This window comes from Gekko japonicus, unplaced genomic scaffold (genome assembly GCF_001447785.1).
Source record: "Gekko japonicus isolate JY-2015 unplaced genomic scaffold, Gekko_japonicus_V1.1 scaffold2753, whole genome shotgun sequence".
In the NCBI taxonomy this organism is placed as follows: domain Eukaryota; kingdom Metazoa; phylum Chordata; class Lepidosauria; order Squamata; family Gekkonidae; genus Gekko; species Gekko japonicus.
Window position 1 is genome coordinate 99,548 of NW_015173219.1, and position 22,057 is coordinate 121,604.

The 22,057-nt window shown below is 48.0% G+C and overlaps 1 protein-coding gene across 1 annotated transcript in view; it reads right to left on the reverse strand.

Annotated features, from left to right (window-relative positions):
- LOC107120067 (probable E3 ubiquitin-protein ligase MID2) overlaps window positions 1-22,057 on the reverse strand; it is a gene marked incomplete at its 5' end in the record, with an annotated part of 72,865 nt that overhangs the window by 22,660 nt on the left and 28,148 nt on the right. Inside the window, 3 exons of the mRNA XM_015422705.1 lie at window positions 3,539-3,682; window positions 6,376-6,503; window positions 12,047-12,195. Of these exons, the coding sequence (XP_015278191.1) occupies window positions 3,539-3,682; window positions 6,376-6,503; window positions 12,047-12,195 (421 nt within the window). The remainder of the gene's footprint in view (window positions 1-3,538; window positions 3,683-6,375; window positions 6,504-12,046; window positions 12,196-22,057) is intronic.

The following is a 22,057-nucleotide window of genomic DNA, read 5'->3' on the forward strand; positions in this document are numbered from 1 at the left end:
AACCAAATCATCTGCTTACAACTTTAATGCCGGTAGCTCACAACTTTAATGCCGGTAGCTCACAAAGTAGAATTTTTGCTCACAAGACTTCACAGCTTAGAGGGAGCAATGGCCACAACCTTTCTCCCTGAAAAGTCAGCTGCCCATACCAAGATGTGTCTTCACCCTCCTGTTTCCTCCACCTGTATTCTACAATGAAAACAGTCCCAAGATGTCTAGCAACACTAGTTTACCGTTCAAAATTAGTTTACTGTGCACAGCAATGCTCCCTTGCAATATAAAAACTGCTCTATAAAAACAGAATGATGACTCTTTCGGATCAGCTCATCACTCCTTCCAATTCATTACCTCGGTCTGAACTGATAACAGCTCCTAGCAGCCACGAGGTGCTCGTTGCATAGCTCTGGGTGTTAAAAATATGTCCGTATAGCTGATATAACAGATGTACAGGCCAACTAATTATGTTTATGAGAAGCCACTCCCAGATTGCCTCCTGAAGGCATCTAAAAAAGGGGCAGAAAAGCGTGATACCTAAGCTTTCAAGCTAGGGAGTGAAATAACTTGAGATGGATTTTTCCCTTCTTTTAAAAAGGAAAAAAAAAAGGAGTTGGGGCTGAAGACAGACAGAAGTGGGGAGGGGAGGGACAAAAAGAAAAGGGACATGCAATGATAGAGTTTGAAGATGGTGTTTTCTGTGGGTTTATTTCATTACCGATAAGCAGCAACTGTCTCCGTCTGTCAGCATTCCCAACCCTCACTCCACCGCATCAAGTTAACCTGTGGTCATTACAGTTCCCTGCCCTACGGCTTAACTCTATTACCTTGTCGATGTGCTGTCATCTCGCCGACAAGCCATTACAGACCCGAAGTACGAAAACCACTCAAGAGATTTGCCAGTACAATGTTGGCTGAAAACGCTTACAAACAAACAAAAAAACCCTCCTCCCCCTCATAATATTATTTTTCTTAGGGCTGCCAAGGGCCAATTCATAATCAAATGGCTGGACCCAAAGTGCGGGTTGAGTGGAGGAAGAGGCAGGGCGGGGCCAGCTTCTCCAGGCATCTGGCTCACAAATCAATCCGCACTTACTGCGGTGCCACTCTGTTTTCAATAGTGCTGGGATGGCAAACTGAACGAGGATCAAGCTGAAAACGCAGCCCGGCTGGAGACTGTATTCTATATCCAGGGGTTGTCTGGGGGCCAGAGCGTGCCGGAGCACTGCTCCGGCAGCCCAGGAGCAGGCACAAATGGTGGTGGTGGCAAGCCCCACCCCCAGCTCCCTGCCCATGCTCCTTCTTTCTAGAGTCATGCTGCAGCAGCGGCGTGATCTTTCCATTGTATTCTATGGCCCCATAGAATATAATGTTAAGATTGCGCCGCTGCTGTGGTGCGACACCAGAGAGAAGGGGTTTAAATTTTAAACCCCTTCTCTCTTTGCTTCCCCCACCCTACCCCGCCTTGGCATGCCAGCTGGGGAAACAAAAAAGAGGGGGCATCTTCAAAAGCCTCCCCTTCCCTTCCCCAGCCAGCCTGCCAAGTGAAGAAAGTAGGTGTTTAAAGTTTAAACCTCTTCTCTCTGGAGTCGCGCCACAGCGGCGGCGAAATCTTTCCATTATATTCTATGGCGCGACTCCAGAGAGAAGGGGTTTAAACTCTAAACCCCTTCTCTTTTCGCTTCCCCCTCCCAGCCCGCCTTGGCAGGCCAGATGGGAAAGGGAAGGGGAGGCTTTTGAAGATGCCTCCCCACCTTTTGCTTCCCCTTCTGACATCACTTCCGGTGATGTCAGGGGGCGTGGCATACGCTAATAAGCTATTACGCCTATTAGATATGCTAATGAGCTCCTGCAGCTCTTTTTCTACGAAATGACCCCTGTCTATATCCATTCCGTTACATGAATGGATCTGACAGGAGCGTGACGCAGGACAAAACTATTCTAATAAAGCAATTTTTTTTAAAAAAAACACAGATTGCTGCACTTTTATTGTGCCATCTCAGTAAGATTTGCTCTAATTTGCAGAAAATAAGCAGGCTTTGCCTATGAGAGCCCCTATGATATTTTAATCACTGAAGCAGGTCTTTGGGCCAAGGGTCCCAAAGGGCCATGGTTTAAAGCAGGGGTCCCCATCCCTTTTGAACCTGCAGGCCACTCTTGGAATTCTGACTCAGCATGGTGAGCACAAAATGGCTGCCAAAATTAGCTGCCATAGGAAGTGGAGCCAGTGACAAAATGGCTGCTGGTAAAGATCCTTGTGCTGCGGTGGCAACTGCTGCCAAAACAACATTTTAAAAAAACCTACACAGCCAATCAAATCTCCAAAGGCCAATCAGAAGCCTTGCTGGGCAAAAGCCTCACCTGGACCCGCCCATTTTCTAAAAACACTTGGCCGACACAAGGAAAGGTGTTGGCAGGCACCACAGCACTTGGTCTAAAGCAGGGGTGGCCAAACTGTGGCTTGGGAGCCACATGTGGCTCTTTCACGCAAATTGTGCGGCTCCCGGCAGGGCTGCTGGGGAAGCTAAATATCATTAGCAAACAAATATCATTGGACAAATAAATATCATTATCCATATCTGCTTTTACTGCTTTTGTTGTTATTTTGGCAGCCTCATTTAATGTTAATAAAAAGCAAATTTGCATCTTTCCAAGTAAAAACGTGTAATATTTGTTCATGTCTTGCGGCTCTTAAACATCTGACGTTTACTCTATGTGGCTCTTACGTTGCTTAAGCAAGTTTGGCCACCCCGGTCTAAAGGAACACAGTGCATCAACCTTTGCTGAAGCTATGCAGCGTCTACATTTGATTACAGACTAGATGGAAGAATGTCTGAGAACTGCATGCACACAGCCTGGAGTGCTCCGTGGCTAAAGACGCGATAGGAATGCAAACAATAAAAATACAACCAGCACCCTAAAAATAATAGTGAAAATAAAGTGTGATGTAGCAGTTAGACTAGGATCTGGGAGACCGGCTTCAAATCCCCACGGAAGCGCTTTGGGTAACTTTGGATCAGACACAGTAGCCTACCTCCCAGTGTTGTTGTGCAGATAAAATAGTGGAAAGGAGAACACTGGAAGCCATTTTGGCTCCCAATGGGGAGAAAGGCGAGGTATAAATGAAGTAAATAAAATGAATAAAAACAGTGATGGTTGTCCAACAATCTAGGGGTTGGGGACACGCCCCCCCCCCTCTGCTGTAGCCCCTTGTTTCGTCTCCACCTCTTCTAAAGACTTAAGTGCTCCTAAAACTTCGGAACTGCGTGCACTGACACATGCCAATAAAAACAGGCGGTGGCTTTCAAACTTGTCTTCCCCCAAACTCCAGGGCTTCTTCAGGAGTATATTAAGGGTTCCGTGATCAGAAGGTTAAAATGATGACAGGCAGTCTGGTTGAGAGTAGAACAATACATTATGTGTAGTTCTATGATGCTTCTCACCCCCGCTTCCCCCTTATAAATAAACATTATGAATGAAACACATTTAAGTTTGCCCCTAGAAGCTGGGGGGTGGGGCCCTAGGCAAGGCCATAGCTACTTACTGATGAAGTTGGCCTGGCCTGTGAAGATGGTATACTGGAGCTCATAGGAGCTGACACTGAATTCATCATCTGATATCCAGTGGACAGTGATGGTGTCGTGTGAGGCAGTGCAAAGTTCTTCACGGACCGACGGAGGGTTGGGTGCTGTGGGAGCAACAGGTGACAATAAAGACAGGATGTTAGTGCCTTTACAGATGCCTCTTCTGTGTCCTTTGGCAATTCATTAGCAAAAATGCTGTAGTCATGTTGGCCTCCCAGGTCAGAAACGGCACATAGGTTAAAAGCGGATGCTTTCGGTGCGCGCAAATGTACATTACTGGAGGTAGTCAGCTGCTATGAAAGCATATCCCCTATGCTAAGTACTGCGTATACAAACCATTTCCTCTCTAAGGTTGAGCTCAGGGAAAACTAGTTCTGCCAGTCTGAAGCATAAACCAACTGTGCACAGCACTGGTTGGCTGGCACCCGTACCATCACACTTGCTTTCCCCTTCCAGTTCTTGGAACGGTTCTGAAACTGTGTTAAAACTGGTTTCCCTCTTAAAAAACAACAAAAGACCAATTAACCAACACTTAACTGAACAAATGTTCATGTGACCATTACTATTTAAAAGTACATTTGTATACACCCTTCTACAGTTGACTGTTGAAAGCTATAAGCCTCCAAACTGCAAGGACTTTTTTCACAAGACAATATACAGCTCCACACCAAAGACAAAATAGAATGGAGTAACTTCAGCCATTATATTTTCTCACTTGGGTGCTCTATGGACAAAGGAGTGGTCCCTTTTGCTCCCCTCCACTTTGAAGCGGAGTGGGGGGAGCAAAGAAGGGGTCTAATGGCTCAGGGCCATTTAAATCTAACAGCTGATGGGCAGAGCCACTAAACTCCACCACTCAAAAGGATCGCTGAAATGGCCTGCATCTATTTCAGCCTAACAGGTGATGGGCACCCCAGCCCCACTATTAGGGCTGAAATGGATGCAAGCCATTTCAGCGATCCCTTCCACTCCCCCACCCCTCCACTTCTCACCATAAGGCACACGGACCTCTAGAAAAAAACACGTGGAGGGTTGTGAAGGAAAGCTTGCACAAACCTTGGTTCACAAACCACGACCCAGGTGATTCTGGCACCAAACTTAGGGTCGTGCCTATCCCTAGGAGACAGTAAAAGTGTCATAACAGTGGCTTTTTTCAACAGGGCAAGGGGAGAAGGAGACAGGGTTAAAGAACTCCTTATCTCCCTCCCCAATGCTGCCCCAGCAGCTGCATTTGGAAGAGGGGGAAACAGCCTTGTAACACAATCATGGACTTATGCTTAACATGTACTTCTGTCCTTGGTCACGGCTTTAATTGCCTGGATTTCTTTCCCCGCTCCCAATTACTCCTGATATTAACGCTGTGCTTAATTCTCCCTCTCTGTAGCTTAAGCCCATCAGCAGATTCCACCAGAGCGAAACCGTGGCCCCTTGCACAAAGCGACAGATGGCTGGGAGGGCGGCCCATCCGTGGAAAGACAGAGAGACTCAGATATTAAGGGTGTTAACAATGAAATCTGACAGCCGCATTGTGACATAATCAGGTTAACAAACTAATTAAAGCCAAGTCGCCCATCAGAACGTTGCCTTAAAAATCCAACCAACCAAGAACAAATGAAGAACAAACTCAAAACGGAACATATCTGACTGATATGCTGCTAATTAGTCCCCTTTCCTCTGCATGAAGTTTCTTTTCATATTCTCCACTAGGAGGGACAGGGGAAGCCTGACTTAGGGACTCCATGGCTGTTTCCCAGAATTTCCTCATGTGCTTCGTAGTCTCTGTGGGGGCGCCTGTTCCCTTCCCCTAAAAGGAACATGCTCGTTTTGAAGCAGGGGAGCGGCTACAAGCATGGGAGCGGCTACAAGCATGGACGGCTTCAAAAGGGAATTAGATAAGCATATGGAGCAGAGGTCCATCAGTGGCTATTAGCCACAAGGTATAGATAGGGGCTCTGGGGCAAGTGATGCTCTGTCATCTTGGTGCTTGGGGGGGGTCAACAGTGGGAGGGCTTCTAATGTCCTGGCCCCACTGGTGGACCTCCTGATGGCACCTGGTATTTCTGGCCACTGTGGGATACAGAGTGTTGGACTGGATGGGCCTTTGGCCTGATCCAACATTGGCATCTCTTATGTTCTTATGATCCACAGAGAGTCTTTCCCAAGCCTGTTTTTGCAGCAACTGAGGGGGGGTGGGTGTTCCTCTGAGCTGGATTCTGGTGGGACACCCATCAAGCAAAGGCCCCTTGACACTGCCATTTTCCTCAGAGGTGGAAGAAGATACAAAAAAGCTCTTTCAAACCCAACACTGGGGAAGGGAGCGCTCACTTGTAAAATGGTTCTGAGGTTTCTGGCAGGCAGGACTTAAAAGCAAGCACGGATGATGTACTGAGGCTTGGGAAGAGCACTTGAATCCACTGGGTGGAAGCGGTGTGTGAGGGCAAAAGAGAGAGGTTTCGCTAAAAGTGTGTACTGTATACTGAGGGGGCATTGGCCACGGATGATTATTTTCTAACCGCGAGGCATGTTGATGGGGAGGAGCCACCCCAAAATGGAATTCTCTGCTGGCAGCTCCGCACTCCGTTCTATTGTTCCAGGATTCCATCACTTCAGTCAGCTGAATGTGCAGATCAATCCTTGATGGGACCGGTTAAGTTCCTTAGCTGTTCTGTGCACCAAGAAGGAAGAGAAACTACTGCTGCTGCTGCACACATCAGCTAGGAAGGAACGGCAAAGCAGGGCCCAGCAGGGGGGGGGGGCGCACGCAGAGGGAGGCTGGGACTGCCGAATCGGCACAAACCTGTTAGATAATCCAGCCCCTCCAGCAGCTTCTTCTCTCTGGAAAAATCTAAAGCAAAGTTTTCAAAGGCATCGTTAAAATTGATATCTGGTATCAACACTTGAGAGGATGCGGTTGCCATGGCGACCCTGAAAGACAGAAGAGAGCATCAATATACATTAGGTGGTGTTTGCAACTCCCAGACGGCACTTTGATTTTTGATTAAAGAGCTGCAAACTGCCTCGCTGTGATGTAACCTGGGGGGGGGGAGAGGAGGGGGAAGAAACAGACACCAGAGTCTAAAATGCAGGACCTCGATGGGTTATGCAAGAGTCCGAGCAGATCGGCTTGGTTTACTGAGGTCCACGTTAGATATCATGATGTCAGTTCCTTTCGTGTGTTTGCCTTGTTCAATGTATATAATGGGGAAGGGGAGGAAATCTTTACCTCCATACTCAAAACACCACCCAGGAGAGGAGAACTGCATCCCCTCCTCAGGGGCTCTGCCCCTTCACTCCCCTTGGTCCATTAATACCTCCTCCCCCTCCCCCCAGCTCATTTCTGGTATCAGAGCTGGTTGAGGATTTAAGCAGCAATGCAATGCAAGGAGGATATATGAGTGTGTTCCTCAAAAGCAGTATGCATCTGAAGATCTGTTTGCTTATTTACTTCTTATTTATAATATATATACCCTGCACTCTCCATTTCTGCTCTCAATGCAGTTTCTGGCAAACAGTTGAAATACAAAATAATAGCCAAAAAAATCCCCTGTACAATTAGGACAAACCTACAACCAAGAGAGCAGCACAGAATCAATTTGGTTAGGAATGCTCTAAAATAGCAGCATTTCTTTGGGCCAACCTGAGATATATTTGGGGGCAGAAAGAGGCCTGGGAAATACACAAACAATCCCCGGTAAGTAGGGATGGGCACGAACCAAATTGCGAACCGAAATTCATAATGAACCAGCCCCAGTTCGTGCCATCCCACCCTCATGAACCTCCCAGGTGGCTTCATGTGGTTTGTGTTGGCAGACAAGCTAGTATCGGCGGCAGGGCTTGGAGAAGGCCTTTAAAGAGACCGTAGTCTCTTCAAGCAGCACCACCTTGGAAAATCCATTTAAAGGGATCCCTTTAAATAGTTTTTGCAAGTCACACCACTGCTGCCCGAATGCCTTCTCAGTTGACTTTGCAAGTGAACTGGGAAGGCGTTTAAATGTGGCATGACTCAGTGAGTCAACTGAGAAGGTATCTAAAGGTTCTCCATTTCAGTGTTCCGTTTTGTCCCCCCCCCCATGCTTCCAACTGTGGGGAGCATAAAGGATCATTGAAATGGCTTACAAAAGCTATTCAAAGGGAACATTCCCTTTATATGGCTTTTGCAAGCGGGCACTGTGCAGGAGTGGAGTCCAAGCAGTGAATTCACCTGAAAGTGGTGAATTCACCACTTGAACTCCACTCCTGCACGGCACCTGCTTGCAAAGCCCATTTAAAGGGAACATTCCTTTTAAATGGGGTTTGGAAGATCTTTTCCCGCCTTCCATTCTGCTGGCTTTGAGGAGCTACCCCCAGCAGAAAGAGGGGTGGGGGGAGATCCAAGAACCTCACAAACCTGAACTGGTTCACGAAGCAGGGGAGGTTCATCCCAGTTCGTGGGACCTCACGAAGCATGAACTGGGATGAGCCTCAATTTTTCCGATTCGTGCCCATCCCTACCAGTAAGCCTGGGAAAATAAATGCTTTCTCTTGCACCCCAAAATTCGACAAACAATCCACAGGGAGATCTTTCCTGCAGGAAAGTTCCTACAGTAAACAAAAGATTGCCATCTCCAGGTTGGGAAGTACCTGGAGATTTTGGGAGCAGAGCCTGAGGAGGGCGGGGTTTGGGGAGGGGAGGGACTTCAACGGGGTATAATGCCACAGAGTCCACCTTCCAAAGCAGCCGTTTTCTCCAGGGGAACTGATCTTTTTTGCCTGGAAATCAGTTGCCATCCCAGGAGATCTCCAGCCACTACCTGGGGGCTTGACAACCCTAATTAATGGGAGAATCCAGATGACTTCATTCACTCTTCCCCCATTATGCTGGAGAGACCTCATCTGCACGGGGACGTGAAAAGAGCAGCAGCGAGCAAGGTTGGAATGGGTGGGAACAGGGTTCACATACACCCACCCTTGTTTTGCTGTGACTGATCTCAGCTTCCCCCACCCACAACTTGACAAAAAAACAACAACCCATTCCCCTACAGGGTTACTTGTTAAAAAATGGAATGGGGTGGCGGCGGCACTGGAGCGCAACTTGGAAAGCATAGCTGGAACCTCCACCCAAGTAATGGCTACAGGAGCAGTTTCTCATTTGAGCCAGAGTAAAGTAGAAATAAGGGGGAGGCAGACCAGTTCTGCCTGGATTACGCAGATTAGGATTTGTCTGGATGCCACATGTATTGCAGTGGTTTTCTGCTGCCAGTGCAGAAGCTTTACAGCAACAAACACAGTTATCAGTCTGTAACTGCATTTAGCAGAGCTTGAACGTGCCACAATCTTGAGTTGTGAGGAAGTAAAAGGATGGGCTCCTCTTTAAAGAGAAGAACTCCTGGATTGTTTTGTTCTCATTGTCCATGCCTGTCAAACCTGCTAGGCTTTGCTTGCTTTGGCTGCCATTGTTGCTGGGGGGGGAGGGAATTCCTTAGGGGAGGGGGTGGAGCGAGTGAGTGTGAGATTGAGACCTTTTGCTTTTAGGAGACATAACTTCACAAGTCAACTTCCTTCCCCTCCTCTTTTCTTTCCCAGGGGAAGGTGTCCTTGAGAGGCTCACTGTACCAACTTGGACTGCAGACAATCTTTCACTTGGTTGGGATGGCAACGTTAGGCATGGGGTGAATGTGACGTGTGCTTGGGGGAAGGGGAAGGGGCTTTTCTTCGAATTATCTATATTAAGCTTGTGCCCACCAGAAGTCTTCAGTTCTGACACAGTGACTTTCTGGATATTGCATGTAACTCAATAAACTTATCACTGCCAAGAAAGAGTTGTTGAGTGTAACTGGACCCGGGTCTGACAACACCCCCTCCCCTATCACATGGTGCAAAATAAAAAATAGGAATTTCTGTAGAAAGCAGAACAGATTAGACAGGCTCCTGTAACTTTCCTCAAGAGTGGAAAACGTAAGAAAATGTTGTAACTGGAAAACGCAGGAGTAACCTTCTGTATGCATAAATACTACAGAAGACACACCCTCCCTGATTAATACCTACAGGCATATGCATCACTGTCTGCATTTGCTCCTGCAAAGGCAACCTCAAAGGGCTGCACAGACCAAATGCCCATCTACCACCTGTAAGGAACTTGATAATTCAGGCTTCAGGTTCTAATAAGGTGACTGGGCCTTCCCTGAGAACTTTAAGAGTTGCTGGGATTCTGGACTATTCAGAAAGTGCTCCCTCTGATGATTAGCAACACCTGTGAGCAGTTTTGTTACTGGAAGATTCCACCTTGGGAGACTGTTTTACAGAGTCTCTATCTCTCCTCCCTAGTTCCTTCTCACACTAGATGCTAATTAACTGGTCATCCCTGACAGGCCATTGAGTTGCTGGGTGATGGGTTGTTGTTTTTTTAGCCTAATTCAGTGCTATACTAGCTAACTACAAAGGAAGCCTATATTCTGTCAGATGGGTAAGACGGATGATTGAAGAATTCCATTCAGAGATGTCTGAAGGTAGCAAGGTCTAAAGTTTTCAGATAGCCAGGTTTTATGAAGTAATTGTGTGGGTGGGGGGGTTATTAGGGTTGCCAGCCTCCAGGTGGGGCCTGGGGATCTCCCGATTTTACAACTGATCCCCAGCCGCAAGAGATCAGCTCCCCTGGAGAAAATGGCTGCTTTAAAGGGGAGACTCTATGGCATTGTACCAGGCTGAGGCCCCTCCCCTCCCCCAACCCCACCCTCTCCTGGCTCCACCCCCAAAGTCTCCAGGTATTTTCCAAACCAGATTTGGCAACCCTAGGGGTTATATATTTTTTGCCTGTGACTGTTTTATGCTTTGCAACACTCCTTAAGTTTAATCAATTTGATTTACATTTCAAGCCGTGTCTGGAATCACTGACTTGAGCGCAGGGACACCCCAGAATGAACCCTGAGAGTGGAAAGCCGAGGCCCTGTAAAAGCAGGGCTTTCATCCTTACAAAATACAATAAGGAGAGCACGTCCTGCCTGCCTAACTCCTGCTGTGGCTGTTTTCAATGCCCAGAGTAGGAGGCTTAGGGCCTCTTATCCTTACACCACCCTATTCTGCCTCCAGCTAGCCAGTCAGGTGCAAGAGAGCACAATATAAGGGCAAGACATGTCTCAGCATCTTGGAATAATAGGCATATTGCTTCAGTAGCTGACAGTTCCTTGTTATTATAGTTATACTGGGTAGAAAGCAAGCTTGAAGGGATTTATATAATGCTATTAAAAGCTGTTTATTTATTATTTATTTTATTTATTGGGCTTATATCCCACCCTACCCCACAAGTGGGCTCAGGGCAGTCACAACATACTGTGTTTCCCCGAAAATAAGACACTGTCTTATATTTATTTTTTCTCAAGAAGACACACTAGGGCTTATACCACAAATGCATAGAAATCCTGCTAGGGCTTATTTTTGGGGTAGGTCTTATTTTCGGGGAAACAGGGTATATAAAACACAGTAATTATTAAAACGAATAATCTCAAACCAGATTTAAAACAGTACAAAAGCAAGATGGCAGCTTGGCAGATAACTTCAAGGAATCCATCATGCCTCCTGCAAGGTGTTAGTCTTGGCACTGGGGCCGATGTTGTGGACAGGGGAGGCCGAGAGGGTTGGACGTCCGCTGCCTCAACGGAAGGCCTGGCGGAACAGCTTCGTTTTGCAGGCCCGGCGGCAGTGTTCCCTCTAAGCTGAGTTAGCGTGAGCTAGCTCACCATTTTTTAGCCTCCGGCTCACACATTTTTGTCTTAGCTCAGGAAGAAGGGCTCCAGAGCAAACTGATTTATGCAGCAGCCAGATCGCTCGCTCACAACTTTAATGCCAGTAGCTCACCAAGTAGAATTTTTGCCCACAGGACTCCACAGCTTAGAGGGAACACTGCCCGGCGGAACTGTAACAAGTCCCGCAGGGCCCTGACCTCACCTGGGATCGTGTTCCACCAGGCCGGGGACAGAGCAGAGAAAGCCCTGGCCTTGGTTGAGGCTAAGCGGACGTCTTTCGGGCCGGGGACTTAACGCTAGTGGCAAAGAGTTTCATGGGTTAAATTATGCTTTGCCTTCGAGCACCTATTCCTTGTGCCATGATACGTACGATGTGGCCTTTTAGCAGTCTGAAGACTCGAGGGGAATGAGATTTTTTTGCAGCCTCTAATCACTACTCTGTTATGTCCCTGCCAGGATGTCATGGGAAGAACAGCAGCTGTAAGAAGGCTTAATCTCTTTCAGAGCACGAACCCATGAAGCTGCCTTATGTTGAATCAGACCCTTGGTCCATCAAGGTCAGCAGCATCTACTCAGACTGGCAGCGGCTCTCCAGGGTCTTAGGCAGAGGTCTTTCACATCACCCACGGCCAGTCTTTAAACTGGAGATGCCAGGGATTGAACCTGGGACCTTCTGCATGCCAGGGCAGATGCTCTGCCACTGAGCCGTGGGCCCTCCCCGCTGACGGCAAGAGCTCCGCTGAGTAATACCTCTCCGCCACGTTCTTTGCCGTCTGGAGGAACCGAGCGTGGTCGTTCTCCTTCAGAATGTGCTCCGCTTGGTTGATGAGGACGGTGGAGCGCTCCAGGCACTGTCGGCAGTTGGCTACCTGCTGGGCCAGTTTCCTCAGCTTCATCACCTTGGAGAGAGAGGCAGGAGAGAAAAATGAGATGCAACTACCGGAAAACTCATTCGCGGGTTGACTGACGGGGCTCAGAAGAAACAGCTGGCCCACCAGAGGTACTCAGAGTGAGTGCACTGGAGATCTCGCTCAAAAAAAATAAATAATCTATAGCACCGGCAAGAATAAATCATCCACAAAGGCCACAAAGTGAATGGGACAGACAGTGGAGGCTGCCTCTACTCATGGAACCCTCCTTGCTCAATGGACACTGGGGAGGGAAGACCCCCTCTGGCACCTGTGTGTACGGTCTCTCTCTGCAGGGAATTTAGGGCCAAACTGTAAACTTGAAGCTGGCAGACCTGAGCCCTCCCCCAAACACTGTTTTATTGGTAAATGGTAGCTTTGGAGGGGAAACCTCAGGCAAGCAGTATGATGCAGGGGGTAAGGGTGGTGCAATATTGCTGCACCAAACTATTTTCCTGACCTCAAATCCCCTCCTATTTGCCCTGCTGGAGCAAAACTACAGACTCCCCTATAAGATATTCTAGGTAAAGGTAAAGGTAAAGGTTCCCTTGCTCGAAAGCCAGTCGAGTCCGACTCTAGGGTTGCGGTGCTCATCTCCGTTTCCAAGCCGAAGAGCCAGCGCTGTCCGAAGACGTTTCCATGGTCATGTGGCTGGCGTGACTAAACACCAAGGCGCACGGAACGCTGTTACCTTCCCACTGAAGTGGTACCTATTTATCTACTTGCAATTTCTTGCTTTCGAACTGCTCGGTTGGCAGGAGCTGGAACTAGAGATGGGAGCTCACTCTGTCATGCGGCGCACTCGGGTCTCGAACTGCTGAACTACCGACCTTCCACAGCCTGCAGTTTAGCATCTTAACCACTTGAGCCACCGCAGCTCCTTAAAATATTCTAGCGGGCTTTTAAAGGCAGTCAAAGTGCGCCATCGAGTCACAACCAACTTTTAGTGAGAGATTAGATGGTTTGCCACTGCCTTCCTCTGTGTAGCAGCTCCAGTCTTCCACGGTGCTCTCCCATCCGAGTACTGACCCCGCTTAGACTACAAGCTCTGATGAGATCGGGCTAATCTGGGTTTTTGGGGTCAGGAAAAAGTCCTGGATGGGGAACTAAACTCTCTCTCTCTGTCCAACTGACACACATACACATGCACGTGCGCGCACACGTACACGCCACAGCTACTATTTAACTATCCAAAATTCTTGGGAGAGCCCTCTGTCCAACTGACACACATGCGCGTGCACACACACATACACACCACAGCTATTATTTAACTATCCAAAATTCTTGGGAGAGCCAGTTATGGATCTTTAAATGTCTCCTATAACTTGTGGTGCTCTGTAGGGCTTCCCAGGAAAGAACGGCTCTTGGCTTTGCAAAGGAACATCAGCCGGTACTTGAAACAGACCCTCAGCCCACCACCCCACACTCAACGTTTAAGGTCAGTTTCAACAGTGATGTGGGGTTTGTACCTTTCTGTCCCTGTATGGGAGTAAAGGCTTCACTTGAGAAGTATACAGAAGCAAAGATAACAGCCTCCTCCCCAGTCATCAGTTTTAAATTGTAATTTTTACAACTGTAATCCCAGTTTTTGATTTTTACTTGAGAATTAAAATTAAATCTAAATTTAGACTCCAAGCTTTTTGTAGTCAGGAGCTCCTCTCTCTCTCTCTCTCTCTCTCTGTGTGTGTGTGTGTTTTTAAGGTGACATTCTAAAAGTCCCAGGTTCACTGTCCAGGACCGCTATGCAAATAATCTTTGGCAGCACTTTGCACACAGGCCGGAGCCGCAGGCCACAATAAGGCTCATCTGGCTGCCAGCCGCAAAATGAAGCAAAATAAATAAGTGAATAGCTAATGAATTTCTTGGACAAAGGGGAGAAGACAGCTGTGTGGAAAGAGATACTACAGTTAATGGCCAGGCTCACCGCATTGTACTGGGTGATGCATATTCTAACAGCTGTGTGTGTGCAACACATGCAACAAAACAAAAACCAAAACTGGTTTCTGCGCCAAGGCAGCCTAATTTCTGCAGAGAGAAAATGAGTCCTACAACCAGCAATAATTATGCAAATGTGCACACTCCTATTTATTTTTATTCAGGTTTTTTTCCCTGCACGGGGAAGGGGGGGAGTTAATTAAGGACAAAAGGCATCAGAGGCCCCTCCCTCTCTGGCACCTTTTCTAGTCACCCCCTACACATTTCCACGTGTTCCCCCAGAGCCTAAGGGCTAGAAACTTGCTTTTAAAAACAAAACAGTGAAGTGTTCTTTAAAGAAATGAACAAAAATTATTCTGGACACTGTACCAAAGACTTGGCTCGTGTGAGCTCTTGCAAGGAACGGTGAAACACACACAGAGTTTGGCTCAGAGCTCTTGGGAGTCTTCTTATTTGTAATTCTGATTACTGTTTCTCTCCTCTTTGCATGTGACAAATCCAATCCAAGTAAAAAATCAGTTGCAGCCTAGCAGCCTGTCCCTGCCCTGGGAGGAAGGTTAGATAGAAATGGTTGCTTGTTTGTTTGCTTGTGGGGTCTGCTTGTGGCGCCTTTCTCACTGAGACCCCAGGTGAATTACACAGCGGGAGACAGTTTAAATCAACAGGAATGGGTCATCCAATAAACGATCCAGTAGAGGCATGGATTGCAGCAGTCTGAAAATGAGCAGCAAATCTGAAAGCACAGCTGGAACCAAGCTGGAACGAAGCATAAGCATTAACGGGGCATGACGTGTTAAACAGTGCAGGAGTTATACGGAAGAGGCTAAGAGGCAGCTGTTGGACTTGATCTGCCCTCCCCATAGGAGGGGGGCCATGGGGGTGCTGTTTGCAGAGTACTGGGCTTGAATATGTCATCTGCAAGTTCGAATCCTCACTCGGTCAAGCTGCTACTTCTACGGGATGTGGCTGCTCAGCTGCTGAATACCAACCCGAGGGGACGCACAATGCCCTTTGAGAATGTCAAGGGAACCCCTGCATTCAGAGGCACTAAATTACACACTAAATTACAGCTGATACAAAATGCAGCGGTGCGCCTGCTGATGTCGACGCCTGTGCGGGCTCCTGTTTGGCATGTGTTTTGCCAGCTGCACTGGTTACCAGTTGAGTACCATATCTGCTCCAAGGTGCTGGTAATAACCTTCAAAGCGTTGTCGAAGGCATTCACGGCCAGAGTTCACTAGTTTCTGTAGATTTTCCGGGTTGTGTGGCCGTGGTCTTGGCATTGTAGAACCTGTAACGTTTCGCCAGTAACTGTGGGCTGGCATCCTCAGAGGTATAAACACAGAAAGATGGAATACTCTCTGTGTCGAGGTGAGACAATACTCTCTGTGTCAAGGTGCCTACCATTTTCTTCTTCTCACCTTGACACAGAGAGTATTCCATCTTTCTGTGTTTATACCTCTGAGGATGCCAGTCACAGTTACTGGCGAAACGTTACAGGTTCTACAATGCCAAGACCACGGTCACAGAACCCGGAAAATCTACAGCAACCTTAAAAGGCTTATACAGCCTGGGACGAACATACCCAAGGGATCGCCTCTTCCTGTATACGCCTCAAAGAGCTTTACTCTCTGATAATCAACATCTCCTGGTGGTCCCTGGCCCAAATGAGGTCTGTCTAGCCTCCACCTGGTGGAACATACTCCCCATCGAGATCAGAGCCCTGCAGGATCTTATTCAGTTCCACAGGGCCTGCAAGACGGAGCTGTTCTACCAGGCTTTTGGTTGAGGCAGCCGGCATCCACATATGGCCTCTCTGAGGTTGTTGTCTCCCACCTACCGGCCATCTATCCATCAGTAACCGGCCATATCCATCTGTATTAATGGGTGGGAACTTTCACCAGTAGCTGTACCCACTGATTTTAAAAGTTTATATTGCGTTTTTAAAATTTATTGTAACTTTTGAAATATGATGTGACCCAACCTGAGCCTGCTCACGGGATGGGCAGGATATGAATGCAATAAATAAATAAATAAATAAATAAATAAATAAATAAATAAATCGCTGACACCTGGTGTTTGGGAGGCAACACCAGGGATAGGCCTTGGCATCCCTACGTCCTGTATGCTGACCCTCCAGGGCAACTGGTCGGCCAACTGTGTGAGGCAGGATGCTGGACTAGGTGGATCCCTGGTCTGATCCAGCAGGGTTCTTCTCAGGGCTATTTTTGGGCAGGAACGCACAGGAACGGAGTTCCGGCTGGCTCCTGAGTTGGCCACGCCCATCAGGAGCTCATTAGCATAACAGGCCACACCCAACAGCAGGAACCCATTAGAATTGGCTACATTAGGGGTGTGTGGCCTAACATGCAAAGGAGTTCCTGCTACAAAAAAAGCCCTGGGTTTTGACAACAAACAAGGTAAAAAGAATAAGAAGCAAAAGGTGGGTGTGGCTGGATGACCACACTTCTGGTAACATGGGGGTGTGGCCTATTATGCTAATGAATTGCTGCTGGGCTTTTTCTACAAAAAAAGCCCTGGTTCTTCTTATGTGTCGCTCCCTAAACTGGAATCCAATGCCAAGTTCTTGCTTAACTAATGGCCCGTTTTGTCTGTCTGACCTTCAAGTTCTAGCCTTCCTTGGCTTCCTTGCATTGAAACATCAGTCCTGTATCTCTGGTGCTTTTTATGTTCCTCTTTTATCTTGTATCCTTGGTGTTAATTATTCATTACGCTCATTTAATTATGTACATGTGCCCAGAGGCATTTAGGCATGGGGTGCATACTAAAAAAGGAGGGAAAGATTAAAAAGAAAGACAAAAATTTCAAATGCACAGGCTTGCAGGACCATGCCTATAGGTGTGTGCACGCACTGCATATACACTGCCTGACCAAGCATACAGCACAGACACGCCTTACAAAAACACACAGAGGGATATGAATCTATACCAACTGATTTGCACTGCATAGAGCGCAGCGGGCTTTTAAAAATTCCCGAGAGCCATTACCGGATTATCCTGTCACTTCTTCCAAACAGTTCAGGGTAGCATACAGGATCTGCTATAATCCTCCCCTGCTCCTATAACCGATTAGAGTGAAGAGAGTGCAGCTACTCCAAGACCACTCTGTAAGTATTGTGGGCTGAGCGGGATCCAAATCCAAATCCTGGCAATTTGAATCCAACACCGTAACCACTACACCACCCTGAAATGCTACTGGGTTTTGCAGCAAGCCACATAAAAGTGAGCATGGAGGAATATCAGAGTCCTAAACTAGCTCAGGGAGGGAAGGCGGTACGGTATAGCCCAGTCTCCGCAGGTCTTGGAAGTTAAGCAGGATTACTGTGTGGAAGGGAGACCACCAAGGAAGAATCTGCAGGGGAAGGCCATGGCAAACCGCCCTTGCTCCTCACTTGCCTTGAAAACCCCTTCCTGGGGTTGCCATAAGTTGGCAGTGGCTTGACGGCACTTTACACATAAAAACTGGCTTGGACTTCAAACAAAGAACTATGGTGACAAAAATCACTCTTGCCTGAGGCATGCTGCCTTACTTTGTATATGATTTTCTGAAAGGCAATGGTGAGCTCTGAGCTGGGAATCTCCCAGATCAAATTTTACCTTCAGCTACAAACACACTGGGTGCCTTCTCTTAGCCTCAGGCTCTTATCTGCAATGTGTGAGGACAAAAGCACATGCCTACCTTACAGTGGTGTTGTGTTACTGGAGACCAAGCACGGAAGGAACATTAACCACCTGATATACGCTATATAAATGCTGAGTGTTATTCTGCTGCAGCCCTGGCAGATGCTAACATGACAAATCGTTACTTTATCAGCGAAAGGGTTCAGAATGCCAAAAGCATCTCTCTTTGCCACCTCCACCCAATCTACACCCACATCCTTAACACCTGAACCGGAGCGCATTTGTTTCTCCCTCGCTGCACAGAAAACTCGGCTCAATTCCCATACCAGGATTTATTTGGGTCTTTCTGCGCACTGTACAGATCCCGTCCAAACACACCTGACAGGAGCTCTCCAAGCTCTTCTCCGTCTTTGCTTGTCAGTTTCTAAATCACAGCCCAAGCGCTTGCCCAGGGGCAACCTGTCAGCTAGGAGCCCCTTTGCTGACAAGTGAAGAGAAGACGGCCAAGCCCTGTGCTGCTGATGGGCAGGGTGCACTTCTCCTCGGGTACCTGCCGCCTCCATTCCAGGAAGCCACAATTAACCCTCACCCTGATTCCAGCCTCTGCAGCTGTAGCACCACTATGCCCGTAAAGGTAAAGGTTTCCCTTGCTCGAAAGCCAGTCGAATCCGACTCTAGGGTTGCGGTGCTCATCTCAGTTTCAAAGCTGAAGAGCCAGCGCTGTCCGAAGATGTTTCTGTGGTCATGTGGCCAGCATGACTAAACACCAAGGCGCACAGAACGCTGTTACCTTCCCACCGAAGTGGTACCTATTTATCTACTTGCAATTTCTTGCTTTCGAACTGCTAGGTTGGCAGGAGCTGGAACGAGAGACGGGAGCTCACTCCGTCATGCGGCACACTCGGGTCTCGAACTGCTGAACTACCGACCTTCCACAGCCTGCAGTTCAGCATCTTAACCACTTGAGCCACCGCAGCTCCTTCCAGGGATGCAAATCCCCACGGCACTGCTCAAGTGACTGGCGCTCCCGCTTCGAGTCCTCTATTCACATACCTGACGTTTATACCAGAACGAACCATCGCCAATCCCAGACACCCAAAGAACAAAAAGAACAACCTCAGACATGGGCAACCAACACACTACCCTTTGATGGACTCTGGGATTGTGCGCGTCTGCCCTAAATCAGTAGCCCAACTCAGCAAAGCCATTTCACTGGCTGTTGTCAGGACTATGTGCATGTGCATGTGTGTATAAACACAAGTGCACCTTAATATACTGCAACATCAAGTTAAAGTAAGTTCCATGAGCCACAGAAATTACGTAAATTTGCTTATATTTACACAGTGCACACACTTGCATAACTGTCCTCATTTAATTATTATCCTCGTTAGTATAGTGCTGAGTATCCTCACTTGTCACACGGGAGGCCAGGGTTGGATTCCCCAGTGGGGAAGAGCTGCAGGCTTCTGGAGCTGGTACAGTGGGCTAGTGTAGAACTAGGACCTGGGAGACCCAGGTTCAAACCCCCTACTCTGCCATGGAGGACTGCTGAGAGCCAATCACATGTTCTCAGTCTAACCTACCTTACAGGGTTGTTGAGAGGATGAAAGGGAGAGAAAGGGAGAAAGAGGTAAACCGCTTTGGGTTCCCATTGGGGGAAAAGGCGGGGTATAAATGAGCTAAACAGATAAATCTATACAATATTTTATTCTTCCTGTTTACAAGGAAGGATAATGAACTATGCTGAACCTGGAAATCCAGCCCAAACTGACCACTGGAAATTCTACCAAGCTCCCTTCCTCTAAAGACCAGAAAACGCAGATACTTAAAAAGAAACAAAGAGATAGCAAGATTCTCAGATTTTTCCGTGAGTCTCTACGGTCAGCTTCAGTCTCCCACCTTATTCTCTCCCCTCCCAAACAGAACTCCACCTCTGTTCCATCTTAAAATTGTGCTCATGCGTAGGGCACATCTGGAACAGGGCACAACAGAGAAGGGTGGCATCACCAGATTGGTAAAGGCGTAGGCAAAAAGAGGCAAGGGATCCAGTGACAGACCAAGGGAGGACCAGAGTCTGCCAGCAGCATTTCCCACCTCTCTTAAGCAAGGCTGCTAAGTGGCCGGAGCCAGAAGGAGCAGGGAGACCCAAGAGATCTCAGGTCAACCTGCAGGGGGAAGGGCAGGACCATCCACGCAACTTTGCAGGCATCCAGTATCTCATTTAAATTGCACTATACGTGTAATCACTAGCATGTGTGCCTGTGCCATGCCTGCCCAGGCTACAGGTCTGTGGCATGCTAACACCGCATGCACAGTGGCTGAGGGGCCGTTCTAAACTCAATGCATGCAATGTCATGCAGGTAAGTCCTCCTTAACCACCAGCCTCATGTTTGAACCAGGCCTGAGAAGAAACTCATGAGAGCAGCACAAGCAGCTCCTGCCAGATGTGGGGGGGGTAATATTGGAACTAAATGGCATTTCCCTGGACATGTCATCTATCTCATTTCCATAGCATGGAAACATCTGTGGCATTTGATGCATCACCTTGCTCCAAAAGAGTGCTTCTGTTGCAGGGGCTCAAACTTCAACATTTTGTCACAGGGGAAATTTGATCCCCACCCCCCACACTTACCCCAGTCCCCCAAACTCCTTGGAGGAGACTGTGGTTATGTCAGCGTTGGAGATATCGTTCACTGCCTAGCCCTCTGCTTATGTGGACATGCTGTTTACAGCCCTGTCGAGCCAAAAGAAAAATCCAACATGCCAAGAATGCAATCTATGGCTGCGGTCACACTGGAGGCTTGGCGCGATCTGGCTGTGCCTCTATTTGTGATGGTTGAAATAGCTGCAGGAAGTTTTGATCAGACATCCCACTTAACTGCACACTCGCCCCATGTTCGATCGTTCAGACGGCTGCGGCATTCTTCTTTTTGTCTTTCACCCATGCGCACAAGCGTGTATCCAAAGCTCCAGCTCCTTTTTGACAGCTCCCCAATCTCTCTGCCAAGTACTCTGGCCTCTTCCAGCCTCCTTCCCTTGGCCTCTCTTCCAAGGAATACATTGGGGAGGGGATGCAGATGTACAGTCCCAATGGAGTAGTCCCATTGACGTCAGTGCATTTACCCTTGTGTCGATCATGGGATGCTTTCAGCCGCTGATGCAGAAACAGGAGACTTGGGGGGGGGGATTTGTCACTTGAAAACAACTCCCCTGGGGACTCCCAATCCAGAATGGCTACTTGGTCACAGTGATTGACAATGACACGGGCAATTGTGCGCTTATGCTCACATATCTTGTTGTTGTTCAGTCGCACAGTCGAGTCCGACTCTTCGCGACCCCATGGACCAGATCCCGCCAGGCCTTCCTGTCTCCCGCCGTCCTCTGAAGTTGGCGCAACTTCATGTTCGTTGCATCTGTGACACTGTCTAACCATCTCATCCTTTGCCGTCCCCGTCTTCTTTGACCTTCAATCTTTCCCAGCATTAGGGTCGTCTCCAGTGAGTGCTCCCTTCTCATTTGGTGGCCAAAGTATTTGAGCTTCAGTTTCATTATCTGGCCTTCCAGGGAGCAGTCAGGGTTGATTTCTTTTAGGATTGACTGATTTGATCTTCTTGCAGTCCAAGGGACTCTCAAGAGTCTTCTCCAGCACCATAGTTCAAAAGAATCTATTCTTTGGCGCTCGGCCTTCCTTATAGTCCAACTCTCGCAGCCATACATGACTAGCTCACATATCTACCTCATCAAAAAAACCAAACAACCCAAAGCAGGCAGAAACAGAAGGGAAGGATCAGACATCCAAAATGGCTTGACTTTGCAACCGTGTGTGTGTGTGCTCAGATGTTGGTAAATGCAGGGTGGAAGCGCTGGCATGCCATAATATCAGACTTTCCCTCGTGTCTCATTACTCTGTTCCCAAAGCGGGGCAACACAGGATACTGACAACTGGGGCATGGAAGGCAGATGCTGTGGTCTGATCGTGCTCTTTAAATCCACAAAACTGCTTGTGTGACCGCAGCCTAAGAGGACCAACCCAGTGACTCCTAGCAATGGGTAAGCTTTTGAGTTCCACAGAACTCTTCATCAGGACAGATGTCCTTAGGTTAGTTTGAATGAAAGGTATTAGTTAGACTGTCCTTGCCTTATGGCCTGTGCCATTTTGTGATTATTCATTTATTCCAACCAAAGCTCTAGCACACCACCTCCCATTTTTTTGTTTCATGCTACCTGGAAAGGGCTGTTATTTCAACCGCCATGCAATGAAGCTACGGACTCTTTCC